The sequence below is a fragment of the Microcaecilia unicolor genome, chromosome 8 (assembly GCF_901765095.1).
Source record: "Microcaecilia unicolor chromosome 8, aMicUni1.1, whole genome shotgun sequence".
NCBI lineage: Eukaryota > Metazoa > Chordata > Amphibia > Gymnophiona > Siphonopidae > Microcaecilia > Microcaecilia unicolor.
In genome coordinates, this window is record NC_044038.1 from 28457255 (window position 1) to 28475080 (window position 17826).

The 17826-nt window shown below is 44.3% G+C and overlaps 1 protein-coding gene across 3 annotated transcripts in view; it reads right to left on the minus strand.

Moving 5' to 3' along the window:
• Positions 1 to 17826, minus strand: part of REXO5 (RNA exonuclease 5) — a 55797-nt gene that overhangs the window by 17341 nt on the left and 20630 nt on the right. For 2 of the 3 annotated variants that reach the window (XM_030212798.1, XM_030212799.1), the window contains exons 5-17: positions 16302 to 16422; positions 16052 to 16201; positions 14421 to 14509; positions 13613 to 13728; positions 10929 to 11067; positions 9367 to 9461; positions 8767 to 8869; positions 7635 to 7795; positions 6838 to 6958; positions 6329 to 6439; positions 3356 to 3493; positions 2951 to 3043; positions 1109 to 1328 (exon numbers count right to left, since the gene is read on the minus strand). In XM_030212798.1, the coding sequence (XP_030068658.1) occupies positions 1109 to 1328; positions 2951 to 3043; positions 3356 to 3493; positions 6329 to 6439; positions 6838 to 6958; positions 7635 to 7795; positions 8767 to 8869; positions 9367 to 9461; positions 10929 to 11067; positions 13613 to 13728; positions 14421 to 14509; positions 16052 to 16201; positions 16302 to 16422 (1657 nt within the window). The remainder of the gene's footprint in view (positions 1 to 1108; positions 1329 to 2950; positions 3044 to 3355; positions 3494 to 6328; positions 6440 to 6837; positions 6959 to 7634; positions 7796 to 8766; positions 8870 to 9366; positions 9462 to 10928; positions 11068 to 13612; positions 13729 to 14420; positions 14510 to 16051; positions 16202 to 16301; positions 16423 to 17826) is intronic. The other variant, XM_030212801.1, reaches the window with a different exon arrangement.

A 17826-nucleotide genomic window follows, 5' to 3' on the forward strand; every position in this document is an offset into this window, starting at 1 on the left:
AGTTGGTCTGCTAGGCTCCGTAGATCAGGCTGACATCACCGTAGCCATTATGATGTCAACTTCAGAACCGGGGGGGGGAGAACATGCCTCACAGCTGATCCATGTCCAGAGGAGGGTCGCTGGAGGGGGGGCAGGTGAGAGAGGAGGGTCGCTGGACATGGGTGGCTGCAGGGGAGAGAGGAGGTTCGTTGGACATGGGTGGCTGCAGTGGGCGCAGGGGGAGAAGAGGGTCGCTGGACATGGGTGGCTGCAGGGGAGAGAGGAGGTTCGTTGGACATGGGTGGCTGCAGTGGGCACAGGGGGAGAAGAGGGTCGCTGGACATGGGTGGCTGCAGGGGAGCCGAGGAAAACCTTGCTAGCGCCCATTTTATTTGTGTCAGAAACGGGCCTTTTTTTACTAGTATTATAATTGCGCACCTAACTGCGTGCCTCAGTTTGAGTGCCATTTAAAGAATTTAGGGGTTAAAGCACATAGGGCTAGCCCAGTAGCTCAGTGACACCTTCTAGAATGGGACAGTAATCAGCCTTCCTGCATATAGAAAGGTGGGTAATTATTTAGGGGCCCTTTTACTAAGCCGCATAAGTGTCTACTCACACCCAACGTGCGCCAAAATGGAGTTACCACCCGGCTACAGCGTGGCTCTTGCGGTAATCTCATTTTTGGCATGTGGCCAATATGTGCGTCTGAAAATATTTTTTATTTTCGGATGCGTGCCAAGTGGCATTTGATGTGCGAAGGTCATTACCGCCCAGTTACTGTGTGTCTTTACCACTAGGTTGATGGCTGGCGGTAAGGTCTCAGACCCAAAACGGACACGTGGTGATTTTGATTTTGCCGCACGTCCATTTTCAGCAAAAATAATTTTAAAAAGGCCCTTTTTTTTTTTTTTTACAGGTGCACTGAAAAATGGATCGGCGTGCGCTCAAAACCTATGCCTACACTACAAGCCATTTTTCAGCACACCTTTGTAAAAGGACCCCTTAATGACCAGTTTTACCATCTATCGAGCAGGATGACACTTTTAGCTGCTAATCGAGTGCCATTTTCCCATAAACATTATCATATAGTCCTTTAACTATGCCTTGGTGCATTAACTGACATACTTACTTAGAAAACAATATTTTTTAAGTTTTCCAGTTTTATGATCCTGAGGCAAAAACACAGCTTCGATATCTTTAAAATGACTAAACTTCAGCTGCAGATCCTTCTCTGTAAGGGTTTTCTTAAATCCAGAAATGTAAATAACGCCTTCATTTACGATATCTTCTTCCAGTTCCTTTAACATGAGGTCCCACTCGAGGGTAAATTCTGAGACCGGCCTCTGAACCTTGTAAAATGTAAAGTGAAATTAAGGATGGAACAGCAAAACTGAAAAGTCTTTTGGATCTGTGCTAACCAGGACACTTAGATCCTAAACCGCCCAACTACCACCCACTCTTGGCCTGTGCTTAGCTTATAGAAGTATTAGCAGAGCTGCCAAGTAATCCAGTTCCAGGAGTGAGACTTTTTGATCATTCCTGGTTTTGACCATGTATGGGTAGTTCCTGATTTTACCCACTGAAAGCAACTCTGCAGGCCCCAAAATGCAAGAGGATAAGGTTGTCAGAAATCCAAAACGGACCTAAAATTGCATTACTGGATCTGTGCAACTTTGCAGCTTTGTGAAATGCTTTGGAATAACGTCTGGATACCAGACACTCTGTACTGTCACACTGCACCAGGAAACACTACAACCTTGTAGGTCTTATTTTCAAATGAATTTTGACAGCCAGAAGATATGAGAAACTTCTAAAATTGATCTCAATGTGTTGTATAGAGGAAGGCTAAGCAATGTTTTTGCTATAGGCCCTTTTGGCAAGAAACGCCTAGAGCCCACCTGGTGGGGGGGGGGGGGGGGGTTAACCCTGTGACCACCTAGAGGGTCTGTCCCAGCACTGCTTAGGCACACCACTACCTGTGCGCATGCTCTACTCTGGCATACTCTTCCTCCCACCTGCCTCTGGGAGAGTCTCCCACTCACAAGTTATTTCCCTGGTGGTTTCTAAGGACACTGGGACCACAATCCCAGGGATCCCATAGTTCCCAGAAAGCACCCACAGGCCAAAACACAAGCCATCAGGATTCTTAGTCCAGGACAGCAGTCAAACTAATAGGTTTATTGTTACAGTAAAACAGTGAATGTTTGAAAGAAACTAGGTGAAAAAAGTACAGCAAGCAGTAAAAGATAACCAAAACATGGATCAACATTAAAACTATCTAAACACTTGTTAGTACCTGGGTAGCACCTGGGGAGATCAAGAAATATAGCTGCTCACAGGTTATAAAATATAACTGTTCACAAAGCCTCAGTGAAGAGATTTTTTCTCTTTCCTCTCCCTGAGATTAAAGATTACCTCACAGGCAGTGTTGCCAGGTACTCGGCCCCGAAACCCGCCCAAAAAGTTCACACCCCCACCCCCGCCATCGACCCCGCCTCTTCTGTCATCGACCCCGCCCACGTCACTAGCCCCACCCCCAGCGGCCTGAAAAACCGCACAAAAACCACCAAAAAACCCAAAAACCAGCCCAAAAAACCGCGACCCGCAGCGGGCAAAAATTTCCCACAGCGGGTTGCGGAAAACCGCCCAATTGGGCGGGAAAACCGCCCAATTGGCAACCTTGCTCACAGGTTAGGCGGGAAAAAAAACTGTCATTTCTGTAACAGCTTTACAAAAAGAAAAAGAAAAAAAAAAGAATCACCATCTGCTGGCCAAACAAGGGAAATGCAAGTCATGAAATAATACAGTTCACAGGCTTGGAAACCCACTGTTTTGCCACACCTTTATAAACCCATTCAGAAAGAACTGGCCAGGCCACATGTCAGCATGTAGTTGAGTGTACTTCAGCTGTGTAGAGTACTTTTATGAAAATGCATTTTAATATGCCCCTTCACTATAAGGCTCTGTGTACCTTAATGCAGCACCCTTCAACATTAGCTCCATTAAGGGCTTCTACAGCAAGCTGGGCTGCTTCAAGCACTTCGTACTGAATGCAAACGTAGGGCTAACAAGAGAAAAAAATATGACAAAAAGCAGAAATATCAAATTATAAAGAAAAGTCAGGGATTAAACCATGCAGATTCATTAAGGTCTCCTTCGTTTCTCTGAATTTTATTTTTGAGGCGTATAAATATTAAAATTTGCTACTTTCCTCTTACTTGGCATAGTCCCTCCTAACCCAAATAAGTTTTCTAAAGCTGCACATATCGTAATTCTGGATCATCACTTAATATAACTACAGTAGAACTGGTCTGCTTTTAATCAAAAATTTAAAAAATGTACAAAAAAATAGAAAGCTAGTTGGTCCGAGAGCTACCTGGTGGGTTTCGGTCACAACATGAAATGACAGGATGGGGCCGCATGTCTGGAATATCTTCCTCACCGATTGCAGGCAGACGTGTTTACTGAGAGGCCCAACATATACACTCATCATCTGTGACATTTTCATTCTCATCTGCATCCCAGGAAATTCAATGTGAGAAACAGAACATTATAAGAAATATTTTAATCTAATAAATCTGACCTTGTGAGGCAAGCTTAGCTCTTGAAAGCTATTCACAGATGTACTGACTTTGTCCAAGAAAATGGTATCACATTAAACTGCTTTTGGCAAATTGAAATGGACTTATATGGATTTGAAATAATACTACTACTTATCATTTCTAAAGCGCTGCTAGACGTACTCAGCGCTGTACACTTGAACATGAAGAGACAGTCCCTACTGCCTTTCTATAGTATAATCAAAGTGGTTTACGTATATTCTATGCGGGTACTTTCTCTGTCCGTAGTGGGTTCGCAATCTAAGTTTTTGTATCTGGAGCAATGCAGGATTAAGTGTCTTGTAACCACAGAAAGGCAGTACATCAAATCCCATTCATCCAACGGTTCCAACCAAGTTCTAGGGACACACAGGATGATAATGCCAAGACTATTCTTTGTATCATTATATAGGACGTTATTTTATATTGAATAATTTGTGTACTTCCTGGAAATGTCCAGCTTCTTCCCTAATGTAATCCGTATCGAATTGAGAGGTATATGGCGGAATATAAATGTTAACATCCAGCCAGTACGGCTTTCAGGTTAATGACAACAAGTATGTGTGAGAGAGGGTTACAAGCAATAGATAAATTAATAGAAATAAATCAACAAAACATAGAAAAGAAAATAAGATGATACCTTTTTTTTTTATTGGACTAAATACATCTTTTGAAGGTAACCCTTCTTCACATCAGAAACAAACTACAGGTAGCAACTCAAGCCAATCTCGTGTATATTCATTATGGATATCCTGTAAATCTGACAAAGTGGAGGAGTGGCCTAGTGGTCAGAGCACTGGCCTTGCAATCCAGAGGTGGCCAATTCAAATCCCACTGCTGCTCCTTGTGATCTTGGGCAAGTCACTTAACCCTCTATTGCCTCAGGTACAAACTTAGATTGTGAGCCCTTCTGGGACAGAGAAATATCCAGAGTACCTGAATGTAACTCACCTTCAGCTACTACTGAAAAAGGTGTGAGCAAAATCTAAATAAATATTGAAGATTCTAGATGGAATGTTGCTACTCTTTGAGATTCTACATGGAATGTTGCTACTAGTGGAGGAGTGGCCTAGTGGTTAGAGCACCAGTCTTGCAATCCAGAGGTGGCCGGTTCAAATCCCACTGCTGCTCCTTGTGATCTTGGGCAAGTCACTTAACCCTCCATTGCCTCAGGTACAAACTTAGGCCCTCATGATCAAAAGCAAACGCCGGCGCTAGAGGCTGCCTCAGGTACAAACTTAGGCCCTCATGATCAAAAGCAAACGCCGGCGCTAGAGGCTGTTAGGGGCATTTGCTACCGCCCCATGATAAGAGCCCTCGAGCACGTGAAACAACGCCCTCGAGGGCTCTTTGCGCAAGTAGCATGCAAATGCATGCTAAACAGGGCATTGGGTATTCCTCCCCAATGATCAGCAGCCAGTGCGCCAAAGATTGTGTCGCTGGCCGCGGCAAACCGTACGCCAGCTCTGAGCTGGCGTTAGGGTTCGCCTATCATTGGGGAGGAATGGTGAGCCCTGTCCAGCATGCAGTTGCATGCCAGCAGGCCCCCGTTCCCCCCCAAGCAAACGCCAACAGGGGGCTGGAGGTCTGGTGGACCTCCGGTCCCCCCCAACAATCCCACCCCCCCCAGGTTCCGGGAGGGCTGGAAATCAGGTGGGTCTCCAGCCCCCCCAAACCCCCCTAAAATAGTAGTAGTAGAAAACAGTAGTGGCCGCCGGCCAAATCCTCTCCCACCCTCCCGAGTGACGGGGGGGGGGGGGTGGCTAGAGATCCGGTGGACCTCCAGCCCACCCCAACTCCCCCCCCCAGCGTTGTCCGTCCGATCCCTGGTGGTCCTGCGTAAAGGGACAACCCCCCTCCCGGCCCCCCCACCTTTAGTTGGAGGAGGGACACAGCCTGCCTCCCTCCTCTTCCTTCTCTTGACTGCCGCAAAATGGCGGCGCCCAGCCCCGCCCATTGCATCTTGGGATGCGCTGGGCGGGGCTACAGCCCCTCCCCCCCCGTCACTCGCTGGGTGAGAGGGTGGGAGAGGATTTGGCCGGTGGCCACTACTATTTTCGGGGGGGGGGGGGGGGGTTAGAGGGACTGGAGACCCACCGGATCTCCAGCCCTCCCTGAACCTGGGGAGGGGGGGATCGTCGGGGGTGGGGGGGGGGGGGAATCAGAGGTCCACCGGACCTCCAGCCCCCGTTTTTCCTTACTCGGGGCAGGGGTAGTCAGGGCCTGGTAGTCCCATGGACCTCCAGCCCCTGTGTTTGACAGGTTTGGGCTTTTGACAGCCCAGACCTGTCAAACAAGTGCGGAAGGATTGTGCTGAGCGCATGCTCGGCACAATTCGCCTGCACTTCTACTCCATGATCAGAGATAATTGTGCTGCTTAAATTTGCATGCATTATCTCTGATCATCGGTGCGGTAAAGCCCCGCGCTGTTCGATTGTGATCCCTCCTGGGACAGAGAAATATCCAGTGTAACTGAATGTAACTCACCTTGAGCTACTACTGAAAAAGGTGTGAGCAAAATCTAAAGAAATAAAGAAATAAAATTGGGTGCTTCCCAAGGACTGGGTTGAGAAACAAGGCTTTAATCCAATAAAAGTCTCCCTAACATGAAATAACTCTTCCTTTCTAGAAGACGGGATACTAGTAACAAATCAAAGCTCTGACCGAGAAGTTATTCTGCTCATGCTCTCACTACATTTTGAGAAGGGACTAAATGATTCATCAAAATATTTTCCCTACTGTTCAGTTACCTTTTCATTCATTTCTTCCATGAGTTCAGCCTGCACATCTTCCGTATTTAATGAGAACTGAATTATGCTGAAGAAAGACTGAGGAACCTTCTCCCTGGCTCTCTGAAGAACCTGTAGGGCACAGATGTCAAACACAGTAACAATGAATAAGAAAAGTATGTGTGTATCTGGGCTACGACAGCTAAGCAGAGCCAAATGGTATATGAAGCACAACATTTCCAGCCTGGACCGACTCAAGAAACAGCATCCAGGCGATGGGAATTAAATTCCCACACAGCCCCAACTTCTGTAATACACACCACACTGCCAAAGTAAACCAAAGCATTTCTGAGAAACTATCAAAAACATATTAGTGGGCAATTCTTTACCCGCTATCCCAAACCCTAAAGAGGTGAATCATTTGTCTTTCTGCATCTACTGGCTTTTGCCATTCAGTCACATTTCAATCAAAACTATAGAAAAGGCCAAAGGCATTCTGATCTTCTAATGTTTTATCTTTTATTCATTACCTCTTCATTTGAAATGCACATAATATTTTCACACATGCTTGAGGGGAGAAACCCCTTATAATTTTCCTTTCTGCCCAAGACAAGGATCCTCTGGCCGTTGGACTGCAATATATCTAGAAAGCTGACACAAAGATCGTGTGAGTGCCTGCTGAAAGCTGATTTCTCTAGAATTAGAAAAATGTCATCAGTGAACGTCCTTTAAAGTACACCTGTTGTATAAGACTGGTTTTAAGACAGTTATATATATGAATCTACACATATTTATAGTTTTATATAGAATAAAAGAAATTCTGTCCACTCTCCTAAGGATCGCCGTAGGCAATTTATTCAACAGAAGGTCCTGTGCTCCACGGTATGGCAAAGATTCTTCATAAAGTGGTACAAAGTAAGGTTGTGTTGTATCTTGGCGCTTGTTTGCATTGATCTGCATGGAGGGTACAATGAAAGCATCCTTCTCTACCTATCACACTGCTTGGCTCCTAAGAACAGCCTTACCAAGAAGAGTCTACTGACAGACTGAGCACTAGAAACGTGTCCAATCATTACACAGAGATTTCTGCTGGCACCACCGTGCAGTGGTTCAGAGATCAGACCTGTGAACCTGAAGACCCCACACACTGTGTACACAGGAACAAGTTCCTTAACTTCCCTGTGTTCTATGCTTAAAGAGTACAAGGTTCTACTTCCCATAACCAATTGGTGAGCAGCGGATTGCTAACTTAAGGGCACGGAAATCTGCTGCTTTTTAGTAGGCCTGCATTATCATGAAACATTAGTACTGAAAGAACCAGTATTACCCTGGATGAGTCAACGAAGTCCCATTGGGAGGCTCATTTAATGCTTGAGTGAGCGCATCGCAGGGTGTGCGTGACAGCTGAAGATGGGCTTGTGTGCTATTTCCAGACGCATTATTCTTGAGATGGCACATCAACATATTGGATAGATTCAGTTCAACATATAAGAAACAAAATTTGGGTAGTAAGTCAGCTAAATAGAGAGTACTTTAAAACACAAGCAAAAGGGAAGGCGGGCAGCTTAGAGGGGCCCTATAGGGCTTTGTCACAATCTTTGTTCCAATATAAATAAGTAATCTAGACACTTTTCAGACATGAAAAAAAAAAACATGCACAACTTCTACATCCTTTAGTGGAATACCTAAACAGCAGCATCTGGTGACTGCACAAAAGGCTAACACAGGCAGATAGATGTAAGTGGCCTAATGATTACAACAGCAGACTGAACTAGGGAAATCAGGGTTCAAATCCCACTGACATTCTTTCTGACCTTCAGTAAATCACTTATCTCCCATTGCATCGGGTACCCATTTTTACTGCTGGGATTTATTGCATCTGAATTACTAAAAACGAGGTAGCCACCTTAAGCATTATTTGGATGAGAAAAATTTGGTCTTGCCTGCTAATTTTCCTTCCTCAAGTCTTACAAAGCTAGTCCAGAGCAAGTGGTTCTAGTTTAATGTGGCTATCTCCTGGGTAGATCTTGGAGGTGAAGGTACACAAGTAAGGATACTCAAGACGAATCTGGATGACTCCTTTCCTACACACCCTGGATAGAGATACAGAGTGAGAGCCAAGGTGGGAGACAGAAGGGTGAGAGGAAGGGAATGACCCAGACCTCTCCAAGTATCTCAGTTTGTGGCACCTTCACCAGACCCTGGATTCATCTTTGCCCTCCAAGCTCTACTGATCACTAGTTCTCCAAATGGCCCAGAAGATAGCCACACCAGACCAGAATTACTGGTTCTGGATTGGTCTGGTGAGGATAATAAGGAAAAGTGGCTAGAAACCTAAATAATTATATATACAGGCCCAGGACTATGCTGAGTCTCACCCTTATGCCAACTATTTCCCCGAAAACATGCAAAAGAAAAAATAACCCAAGAGGACGTTAGTAAAATTCAACATCACAGACCTTCCTGGGTTCTTGGAGAATAAGATATTGAACTAATTCAAGTGCTGCTCTGGCATCTTCTCTTGAATCATGACCCAGCCTATCATCACGCTGGATCTCTTTCCTAAAGCACATTACAGGGAAGGTACATAAAGCTATAATTAAGGTTCGGTTATAACTAAGGGCAATATTTACTATAGCTTATTGTGTGCTAATGACATTAACATGTGCTATCTGCCACATCAGCCCATGGAAATAAAATAGACCATGATGGCAGATAGCACATGAAGTTTTAGTACTTGCTGGTGTCCTCTTTACACAGAATTTTGGTTACTGTTACTAGCAAATTTGGAACACATCCCACTATATCGCGAGGCAGCATTAATAATCTAAATTGACAAATTACACATTATATTTTACAGTGACTGTCCTTATATAAAAATGCTGAACTATGAAATAATATAACATATATAAGATGACAAAATAGCATCTGTGTACCAAACAGTCCAGAACTGTAAAATGCCTTTGGATTATGCTACATTACTTTATTCACTCTAATATCAGCAGATTATATCTGCAATAATGAAATCATCACTTTTAGAAACACAAGAGAAAACAAACCTTAGAAAAGCTTCTGCTAAGAACTTCAGCTTGAATTTCCGACCATCTGTGCCAGTGAAAAGCAAGGACGTGTCAATGACATTGGGATGTATCATCTGAAGGAGGAAAACCAGAAACAACATTTCAATCCTATATCATCTGAGGGAAGCAATTTAGCCCTAGGATGATCCTTGAACTTGGGTTATATGCGTCAGCCAGGGCTGACGATGCTGCAACCTTTATGACACCCAGCTGGACGATCCAGCCCTCACACAATGGTAACAACTAATGGCTGGTTAAGAGAGCACTGGCAGGAACTGCGGTTGGTGGCCTCTCAGTCGTGACTATAGGGTCAAATAGGAGAAAAAAATGTAGTCAAGCATGAAGGGCCACTGCACTGCCCTGGAAAGCCAGAACACAGTAACTCAAAACTAAGCTAATTTGCCAGCTGTCCTGTAGTTAACTGTGTATTTCTTAATACGGAAGCCATTTAACATTTGGACGTATTTTCAAGCCTGTAGCAAAAGTCCAAAACACAAAATCTCGTGATAAATAAGAGATATGTTAAGCCAGAACACAGTACTGTATTAGTTTTGGTCAAAAATTACATCCTGGGGATTTAGTCAAGGAATCAGTTTTTTGGACTTTTTTTTTCTTTTCATATTTACATTCTCAACGGGTACTGTGTTTGGGTTTTTCAGGGCAGTGCAGCTCCAGCGGGGGGGGGGGGGGGGGGGGGGGGGTCAGTCCTGATCGAGCTAAAAGCTCAAACAGAGCAGGAGAAAAACTAAAATGCCCAAAAAATAAAATTACCACCACAGTTGTTCCCTAAGGAAACAGGCTATTTTGTGCGGAACTAAGTCAGTAGATACACAGTTAGTCACTAAGAGGCTCATTTTCAAAAGCACATACACTTACAAAGTAACCAATCAAACTTTGTAAGTCTATGTGCTTTGAAAATCAGCACCTATATATTCACAATGTTCATGCTACAGGTTAAGGAAGTGATTCCCAAACCTGTCCTGGGGGAACCCCAGCCAGTCAGGTTTTCAGGATACCTACAAAGAATATTCATATATTTGTATACATAGGAGTCAGTGTATACAAATCAATCTCATGCATATTCATTGTGGATATCTTGACAATCTGACTGACTGACTGGCTGGGGTTCCCTCCCCCCCCCCCCCACCCAGGACAGGTTTGGGAATCACTGGATTAAGACCTGGATTTACTAAAAGGCATTACTACACATTATTTACTGAAGTTCCTGTTTTATTAATAATGTGTATTGATAGCACCAGTGCATGCTAACACAGTAACACAAACCAGTAAATCCAGCCCCAACTGCAAATAATCTCTGCTACCAGAGGATAGTGGTGATATTCCTTACAAACTCAGGAGGCGATCATGCACTCCTGGAAGGAGACCTGCACACAACCACATTAAAAAAAAAACAACACTGGATGCTGTGGGTAAAAACTGCACATCAAAAAGTACGAGAATTCAACTGAACACGTGTGTATGTGTGTGTAACATACATCCACTTGATTTCTTTCCAGTCATTATTTGGTAATAAGCGTTACCTGCAGAGCCTGGAGATCGTTGTTTATAGAGTGGCCCACTAGCACTGCATCCAAGGGGAGAAGATGTTTTAGTCTGTCCTGGACATCTTTAAGTCTGGTTTTTATTGGCTGAAGAATCTCCTTAGTGATTCCTGAGAAACTGCACAGTAGAAAGTCAGAAAACAGCACTGAGGATAATTATATGGTCAGAAGTGAGTAGACCCATTACACCAATTCTTCTGAAATTTCACTGGCTGCTTATTCCAAATGGATTATACCTACAGTATTACGTATCGCTTTGGAGTAAGTTGGCCAAAATATCTAATGGGCTTACTAGAGCATTACTCCAACATCACTTCAGCCTTGGCAGCGAGGCTTGCTCTAGGCTCCTCCTCCATAGACTAGAGCAGAGGTTCTCAACCCAGGATACAGCCTGCCCTGGTTTTCAGGATATCCACAATGGATATGCATGACAGAGATTTACGAATAATAAAGGAAATGCATGCATATTCACTGTGGATACCCTGAAAACCAGACTGGCTGGGTATATTTTGAGGAATGGGTTGAGTACAACTGGACTACAGTTAACTCGGCACTCTGCTTTTCCTTATGTTGACTGTAATCTGCAGGACTCGGTGCCAGTTAGAAGCTCAGTATGTGACTTTTAGGAATTTACTGAATATCTGGATATTTGTGCAAGCTGGTTAGGCGTTTATAAACTAGAATCTCAAATGGAACTGTTAAACTCATAAAACAATAAACCATTAAAATTATTTGTATTTACTTGCTTGTATTCTACTTTGATACGTTAATCTAAAGCAGATTATTGAGTTTAACACAAAACAGGGTGGCTAACTTCATCGAAAGGGTAGAAACACCACTGCTGTTAACAGTAAAAGATTATAGTATTGAAATCCCAGGCTGATTTCAGGGGTTCTGAACTATAGATCTGGGGCATTGACAAGAGACCAACTTTGGCGCTAGGAATGCGCTCAGGCCAAGAAAGAGATGTACTGCAGCAGCTTTCAAGAATGAATTGATACTGTTTCTTACTCCTGCTGCAGTCCCTTTCAATTACTGAATAATTAGACCCTAGCAAGGCTGCAGCTGGTCAGAACAGATCTCTGCTAATCGAATTAGCTGTACTCCTGACCACCATCAACAGATGACACCACAGAAGGTGCGTCTAACATGAGGTGGGATCTAGAGAAGCTTGAAGAATGGTGTGGAGTTTGGCAGCTAAGATTTAATGCTAAAGAAAGCAGAATCATGCATTTGGGCTGCAGAAATCCAATGGAGTGGTATAGTATGGGGGGGGGGGGGGGGTAAAGTACTTCTGGGCACAAAAGAGCAGGACTTGAGGGTGAATGAAATCTGATGACCTTGAGGTGGCCAAACAGGTAGAAAAGGCGATAGCAAAAGCCAGAAGAATTCTTGGGTGCACAAGGAGAGGTCATGACCAGCAGGAAAAAGAGGAAGTGATACTAACTCTGTGAAAGTCTCTGGTAAGACCTTCTACAATTTTGGAGATTGCAACTTCAAAAGAACATGACCAGCATGGAGTCATTCCAGGGGGTGGCGACTCAAATGGGGATAAACTTATCCCTAGAGTCTATACAAGTCACCCAAAGTTGGGTGCACAGGACAGATGTGCGCACAAATTAACGAGATGTTAAAATCAATAACTGGAGTTAACTGGCGTCAATTTGGATTTGCGTATACATCTGGCCTAGTTGCTATTCTATAATATCCACGCCCAAATTTTATAGCGTGCAACTCAAAAGAGGGCATGGGAGGAGCATGGGTAGGACAGGGGCGTTCCCAGAAATTAGGCATGATATTACATAATACTTCGATTAGTGTGCCCAACTGTTATCAGTTGGGTGCGAGGATTTACACCAGGTTTCACAGGTCTAAGTCCTCGCACCCAAAGTTGGGCACAGGAATCCCCTCTAAGTGCCACTCTATAAAGGTTGCTCGGCGCTAAGCGACCTTTACAGAATTGGCACTTAGCACAGATCTTACTGGCTCCTAACTCTGGGCGCAATTTACTGAATCCGGCCCTTAAAGATCTCAGTACGTTTACTCTGGAAGAAAGGTGGGAGAGGGGAGATTAAACATGTCTGTGGTATAAACACACACTACTACTACTTATCATTTCTACAGCGCCTTTCAGAACGAGGAATGGGAGAAGCATGAGTATCCAGAGTAGAGAAGAGACAGCCTCATTGTTGACTTGGACAACATACTGGTTGAGAAGAGGTGAAGATGAAGGTGAAACGGGATAGGAATACTCTAAGGTAATATTTCTTTTTTTGAAAGAGTGGTGAATGAATGTAATAGTGGAGAAAAGGATGGTATCGGACTTCAAAAAGACATGGGACAAGCATAAAGGACTTCTGAGGCAGAGGAATGGACTGCAGAGTTGGGTCTAGATGGGCAGATTAAGTAGGCCTTATGGTTTTTATCTGCCGTCATTTTATCTGTTTCTCTGAAAAAGAACAACCACTCAATTTTCAGTGAATCTAACAGCAATACATTAATGTATTGAAATCAGTGGAGGAGAGAATCAAATCACAGGAACCCTTTCTTATTCAACCTACATCTGCCTATTAAATGTACTACTTTTGCACAGGCAAATCACTTGGTACCATTTTATCCGACACACATTCTAAGAATTCATGAAGAAGTTTCTTAATACACACCTGGTGAGGTAGTTTAGCACCGGATTATGTGGTTTTACAAGTTCGTCCATAACACACTGGCCACTGGCATCTACTAACGAGACGCGTACGAGTTCCTTTCCGTGCTTTGTCAGGCACTGCCACAATAAATAAAAAAGGAATAATAAAAAAAGACTTCTTTGTAAACCCCAAAGAGATTTGCTACAAATACCAGGGCTGTGGAATCGGTACACAAAACCTTCGACTCTGGCGGATATAGGCTTTAAATTTTTTTTGTTCTGGATCTAAAGTACTAGTAAATAAAACTTTACACCCAGAACAAAGATATGTATACATAATGATAAATTTACCGTATATTACAATGTTTTTTCACTTATATTTTTACCAACTCCACCTAAAATTGCTTCGACTGACTCCAACTCTGACTCCACAGCCCTGATAAATACAGTACATACCTACTTCACTCAGCCACAGGTACTTAAAATACTTTTAGCACTAGAAAGTGTTCTTCTATGGCTGGTAATTTCTTTTATTCTATTAGGTTTCTCCCAATATAAACCCTCCCTATTCCCCACGGCATCCAAGCGACACCAGTTGAGGGCTAGAAGCAGCCCAGTTCCCGAGTAAATCTCGCTGCCATTCTCGAGACAGTGATTGCTGCAGTTGTGGTCGGACTCTTCCAGCCCTCAAACTTCCTGTGCCACAGTGACAGCCTGAACTATGGTACCATCACAGTGCAAAAGTATGCCACAGAAATGTATTGTTTAAACAGTGGTGGTACAGTAAATGCTACTTTCATATTTTACAACAACTGAAAGCATTTTTTTACCATTTCACAATCCAGCCCAAAGAGGGGACTGCTGTCTGTCACTTTCCCACTGCATCCTGTGTGTACAAAACTCTGAGAGTCTGGCAATCCTGAAAAGTAAAAGCATGTAGATGTTCAAACACCATGGAAAGGACAAATCTGGTGTGCAGAATCTCAGACAGTTAACTTTTCCAGGGTCAAGGGTTAAGGTGGCAGTGCTATACATGGGCACCTCATTGTAGGCACCCTGATGCCACGTGGTAAAAAGTCTACCTTATAAGGGCATTTGGGTACCCAGATTCCATTATAGAATGCTAATGTAACCTGCTCTTGGAGTGCCTTACGTTTAGGTGCCCATAGTTACACCAGTCATAGGCCTGGCATAACTGCGAGAGTCCAAATGCAGAAAAGGCACACATAACTTACAGTATTCTGCAAGTTACCTTTGTCTGTCCTAATTAGATTGTAAACTCTGTCGAGCAGGAACTGTCTCTTCATGTTCAAGTGTACAGCGCTGCGTACGTTTAGTAGTGCTATAAGAAATGATAAGTAGTAGTAACTGGGAGCTCCACCCATACCCCTCCGGTATGCCCCACACCTCGCACACTATCCCTTGGATTCTAATAGGTCACCCAAAGTTGGGCATGCAATTTTGGGTACACAGACTAATTAACTCATTAGGTGCTAATCAATTGGCATTAACGGGCACTTAATTGGCAGTAATTAGGAGTTACGCGTGGATCTGCCCTAAACCCTATTCCAGGGCTCCTCAAATCCAGTCCAGTTTTCAGAATTTCTACAATGAATATGTATGAGAACTACTTGCATTCACCGCTTCCAGTGCATGAAAACTGAACTCGTACATATTTCTTGTGGAAATCCTGAAAACCAGGCTGGGCTGTGGACCTCGAGGACTGGATTTCAAGACACCTGCCCTATTCTATATCATTCACACCTAAATTTCATAGCCTGTAACTCCAAAAGGGGGCGTGGTCTTGGAAGGAGCATGAGCATTCCCAGAATTAGGCGACATTTGCATACTTAACTGCCTTTAACCGGGCACAAGCATTTACATCAGTATTTGGCAAGCATAACTGTTCACACCCAAGGTTAAGCGCAAAATGCATTCTAAGCTAGTATTCTGTAAAGATTGTTCAACGCAGTCACCTTTTACAGAATACTAGCTTAGTGAATATCATTTCAGTGCCATTTACAAAATCTAGCCCTCTAGCACTTGTGTGCTCTTATCAAATAGTGTTTAGGATACTAACATATGTAAGTACTACTTTTTTTGTGCACGCACGAGCGTAAAGGGACACAGACTTACAGGCACCTAGTTGCAGAACCGCCCTTCATGAGTCTTAACAGCATTAAGCCTATTTCGAATTCAGGACTTAGGGTAAATTGAGGCAGTGCTTTCTGCAATACCATTGAAGAATCAAAAAATCCCACACTGCAGTTTTGATGAGGACTTTTAAAATATCAAATCTCTGCAGCTACAAAGCCCTTTGCTACACTTCAGCAAATAAATTTGTTCAATTAAGCTCACAGTAAAAGCAGAAACGGTTTGAACTGCTAAGTCACGGGAATCTTACAACACTGCCCGAGAACAGCTCCATATACATCTTGCAAAGTCAACATTATGACCTGACCTAGGACGGGGTATCGCCCCTCCCTCATCTTCTCCTCTGACAGAAGGTATTTGGTGAGACCGTGATTTTCACTTCTAGATTCTCCATCAGGTAAATGCTTCACATCCGCGCTGGAGTCTAAAGTCTCAAGATCATTGGGAACAGACGAACCTAAAAACAATTACAAAGTTATCTTCCACAACTAAAAACCAAAAAGGAGAAAGTTCTGAACGCAACTTGCTTAAACAGAAATCTGAATGGGGCAGGGTACCTTGCCTGCAGAGGTGTGACGGTTCTGCACAAGCCTCCTCTCCGGTCTGCGTGGTAGGATTTGGCTGCAGTCCAAGCACTGCGCTGACAAAATTAGACGGTGGATGGGGTAAACCAAATCTCTGTCAATGAATTATTCAGAGCATTATGGGCAAAGCAGGCCAGGTTAACAAGACGAATAAAACAAAGCTCTGTGCAAGAAAACAGGACATAAACCTGGGGGCCCTGATGCATTCACATAAATAAAAGTTTCCAGCCTGAATTTATTACAGTACTGCAAAGCACATGGCTAGCAAATGGCTTTAGGAACCATAAGTTAATACTGCAAAATAAACAGCACTGAAACTAAAATCAACCTCCAAAATAAAGCCCAGGAAAAGTCAGTGGTCAACAAAAATGATCTTTGAGCTCAAAAGTTAAGTGGGGTGATAAGCTAAATGTGGAGGAGTGGCCTAGTGGTTAGAGTGGTGGACTTTGGTCCTGGGGAACTGGGTTCGATTCCCATTGCAGGCACAGGCAGCTCCTTGTGACTCTGGGCAAGTCTCTTAACCCTCCATTGCCCCAGGTACAAATAAGTACCTGTATATAATATGTAAACCCCACAGAAAGGCAGCATATCAAGTCCCAGTTCCCTTTCCCTATTTCACATTCTACATGGAATGTTGCTACTATTGGAGATTCTAGATGGAATGTTGCTACTATTGAGATTCTGTTGCTACTATTTGAGATTCTACATGGAATATTGCGAGTGACCGTACTCACCCGCAAATGCGCAGTAGAGACTTTCCTTCTCTGTCCCGCCCCCGCGTCAATACGTGATGACGGGGGCAGGCCAGAGAGGGAAAGTGCGCGAAGGGGAGGGAGGGAACTGCCGAGGTCGCTACCGCTCCCCCCCCACCTGGAATCACCACCGCCGCCCCCCCTCCACCCGGCCCGGACCTTCTCTTCGCAATTCAACTTACAGCGCCGAAACCGCAGCAGGCAGGTCAGCTGAGCTGCCGTCGGCCTGCCTTCCCTGCCTCTGTCCCGCCCTTGCCAACGTTACGTCACACGAGGGTGGGACACAGGCAGAGAAGGCCGACGGCAGCTCAGCTGATCTGCCTGCTGTGGTTTCGGCGCTGTAAGTTGAATCGCGAAGAGAGAGCCCGGGTCGGGTGGAGGGGCAGCGGCGACCTGGCGAGGAGGGTAGCTGGAAATCTCGCCCGTTTTAACGGGCATAACGGCTAGTTCCATGTAGAAGCCTGCCCTTACAGCCGAGCAGGCTTTGTTTCTGTGAGTCTGACGTCCTGCCCATACGTGCAGGATGTCAGACTCACAGAAACAGAAGCCTGCGTGGCTGCAAGGGCAGGCTTCTACATGGAATGTTGCTAGTGGAGGAGTCACCTAGTGGTTAGTGTGGTGGACTTTGGTCCTGGGGAACTGGGTTCGATTCCCACTTCAGGCACAGGCAGCTCCTTGTGACTCTGGGCAAGTCACTTAACCCTCCATTGCCCCAGGTACAAATAAGTACCTGTATAAAATATGTA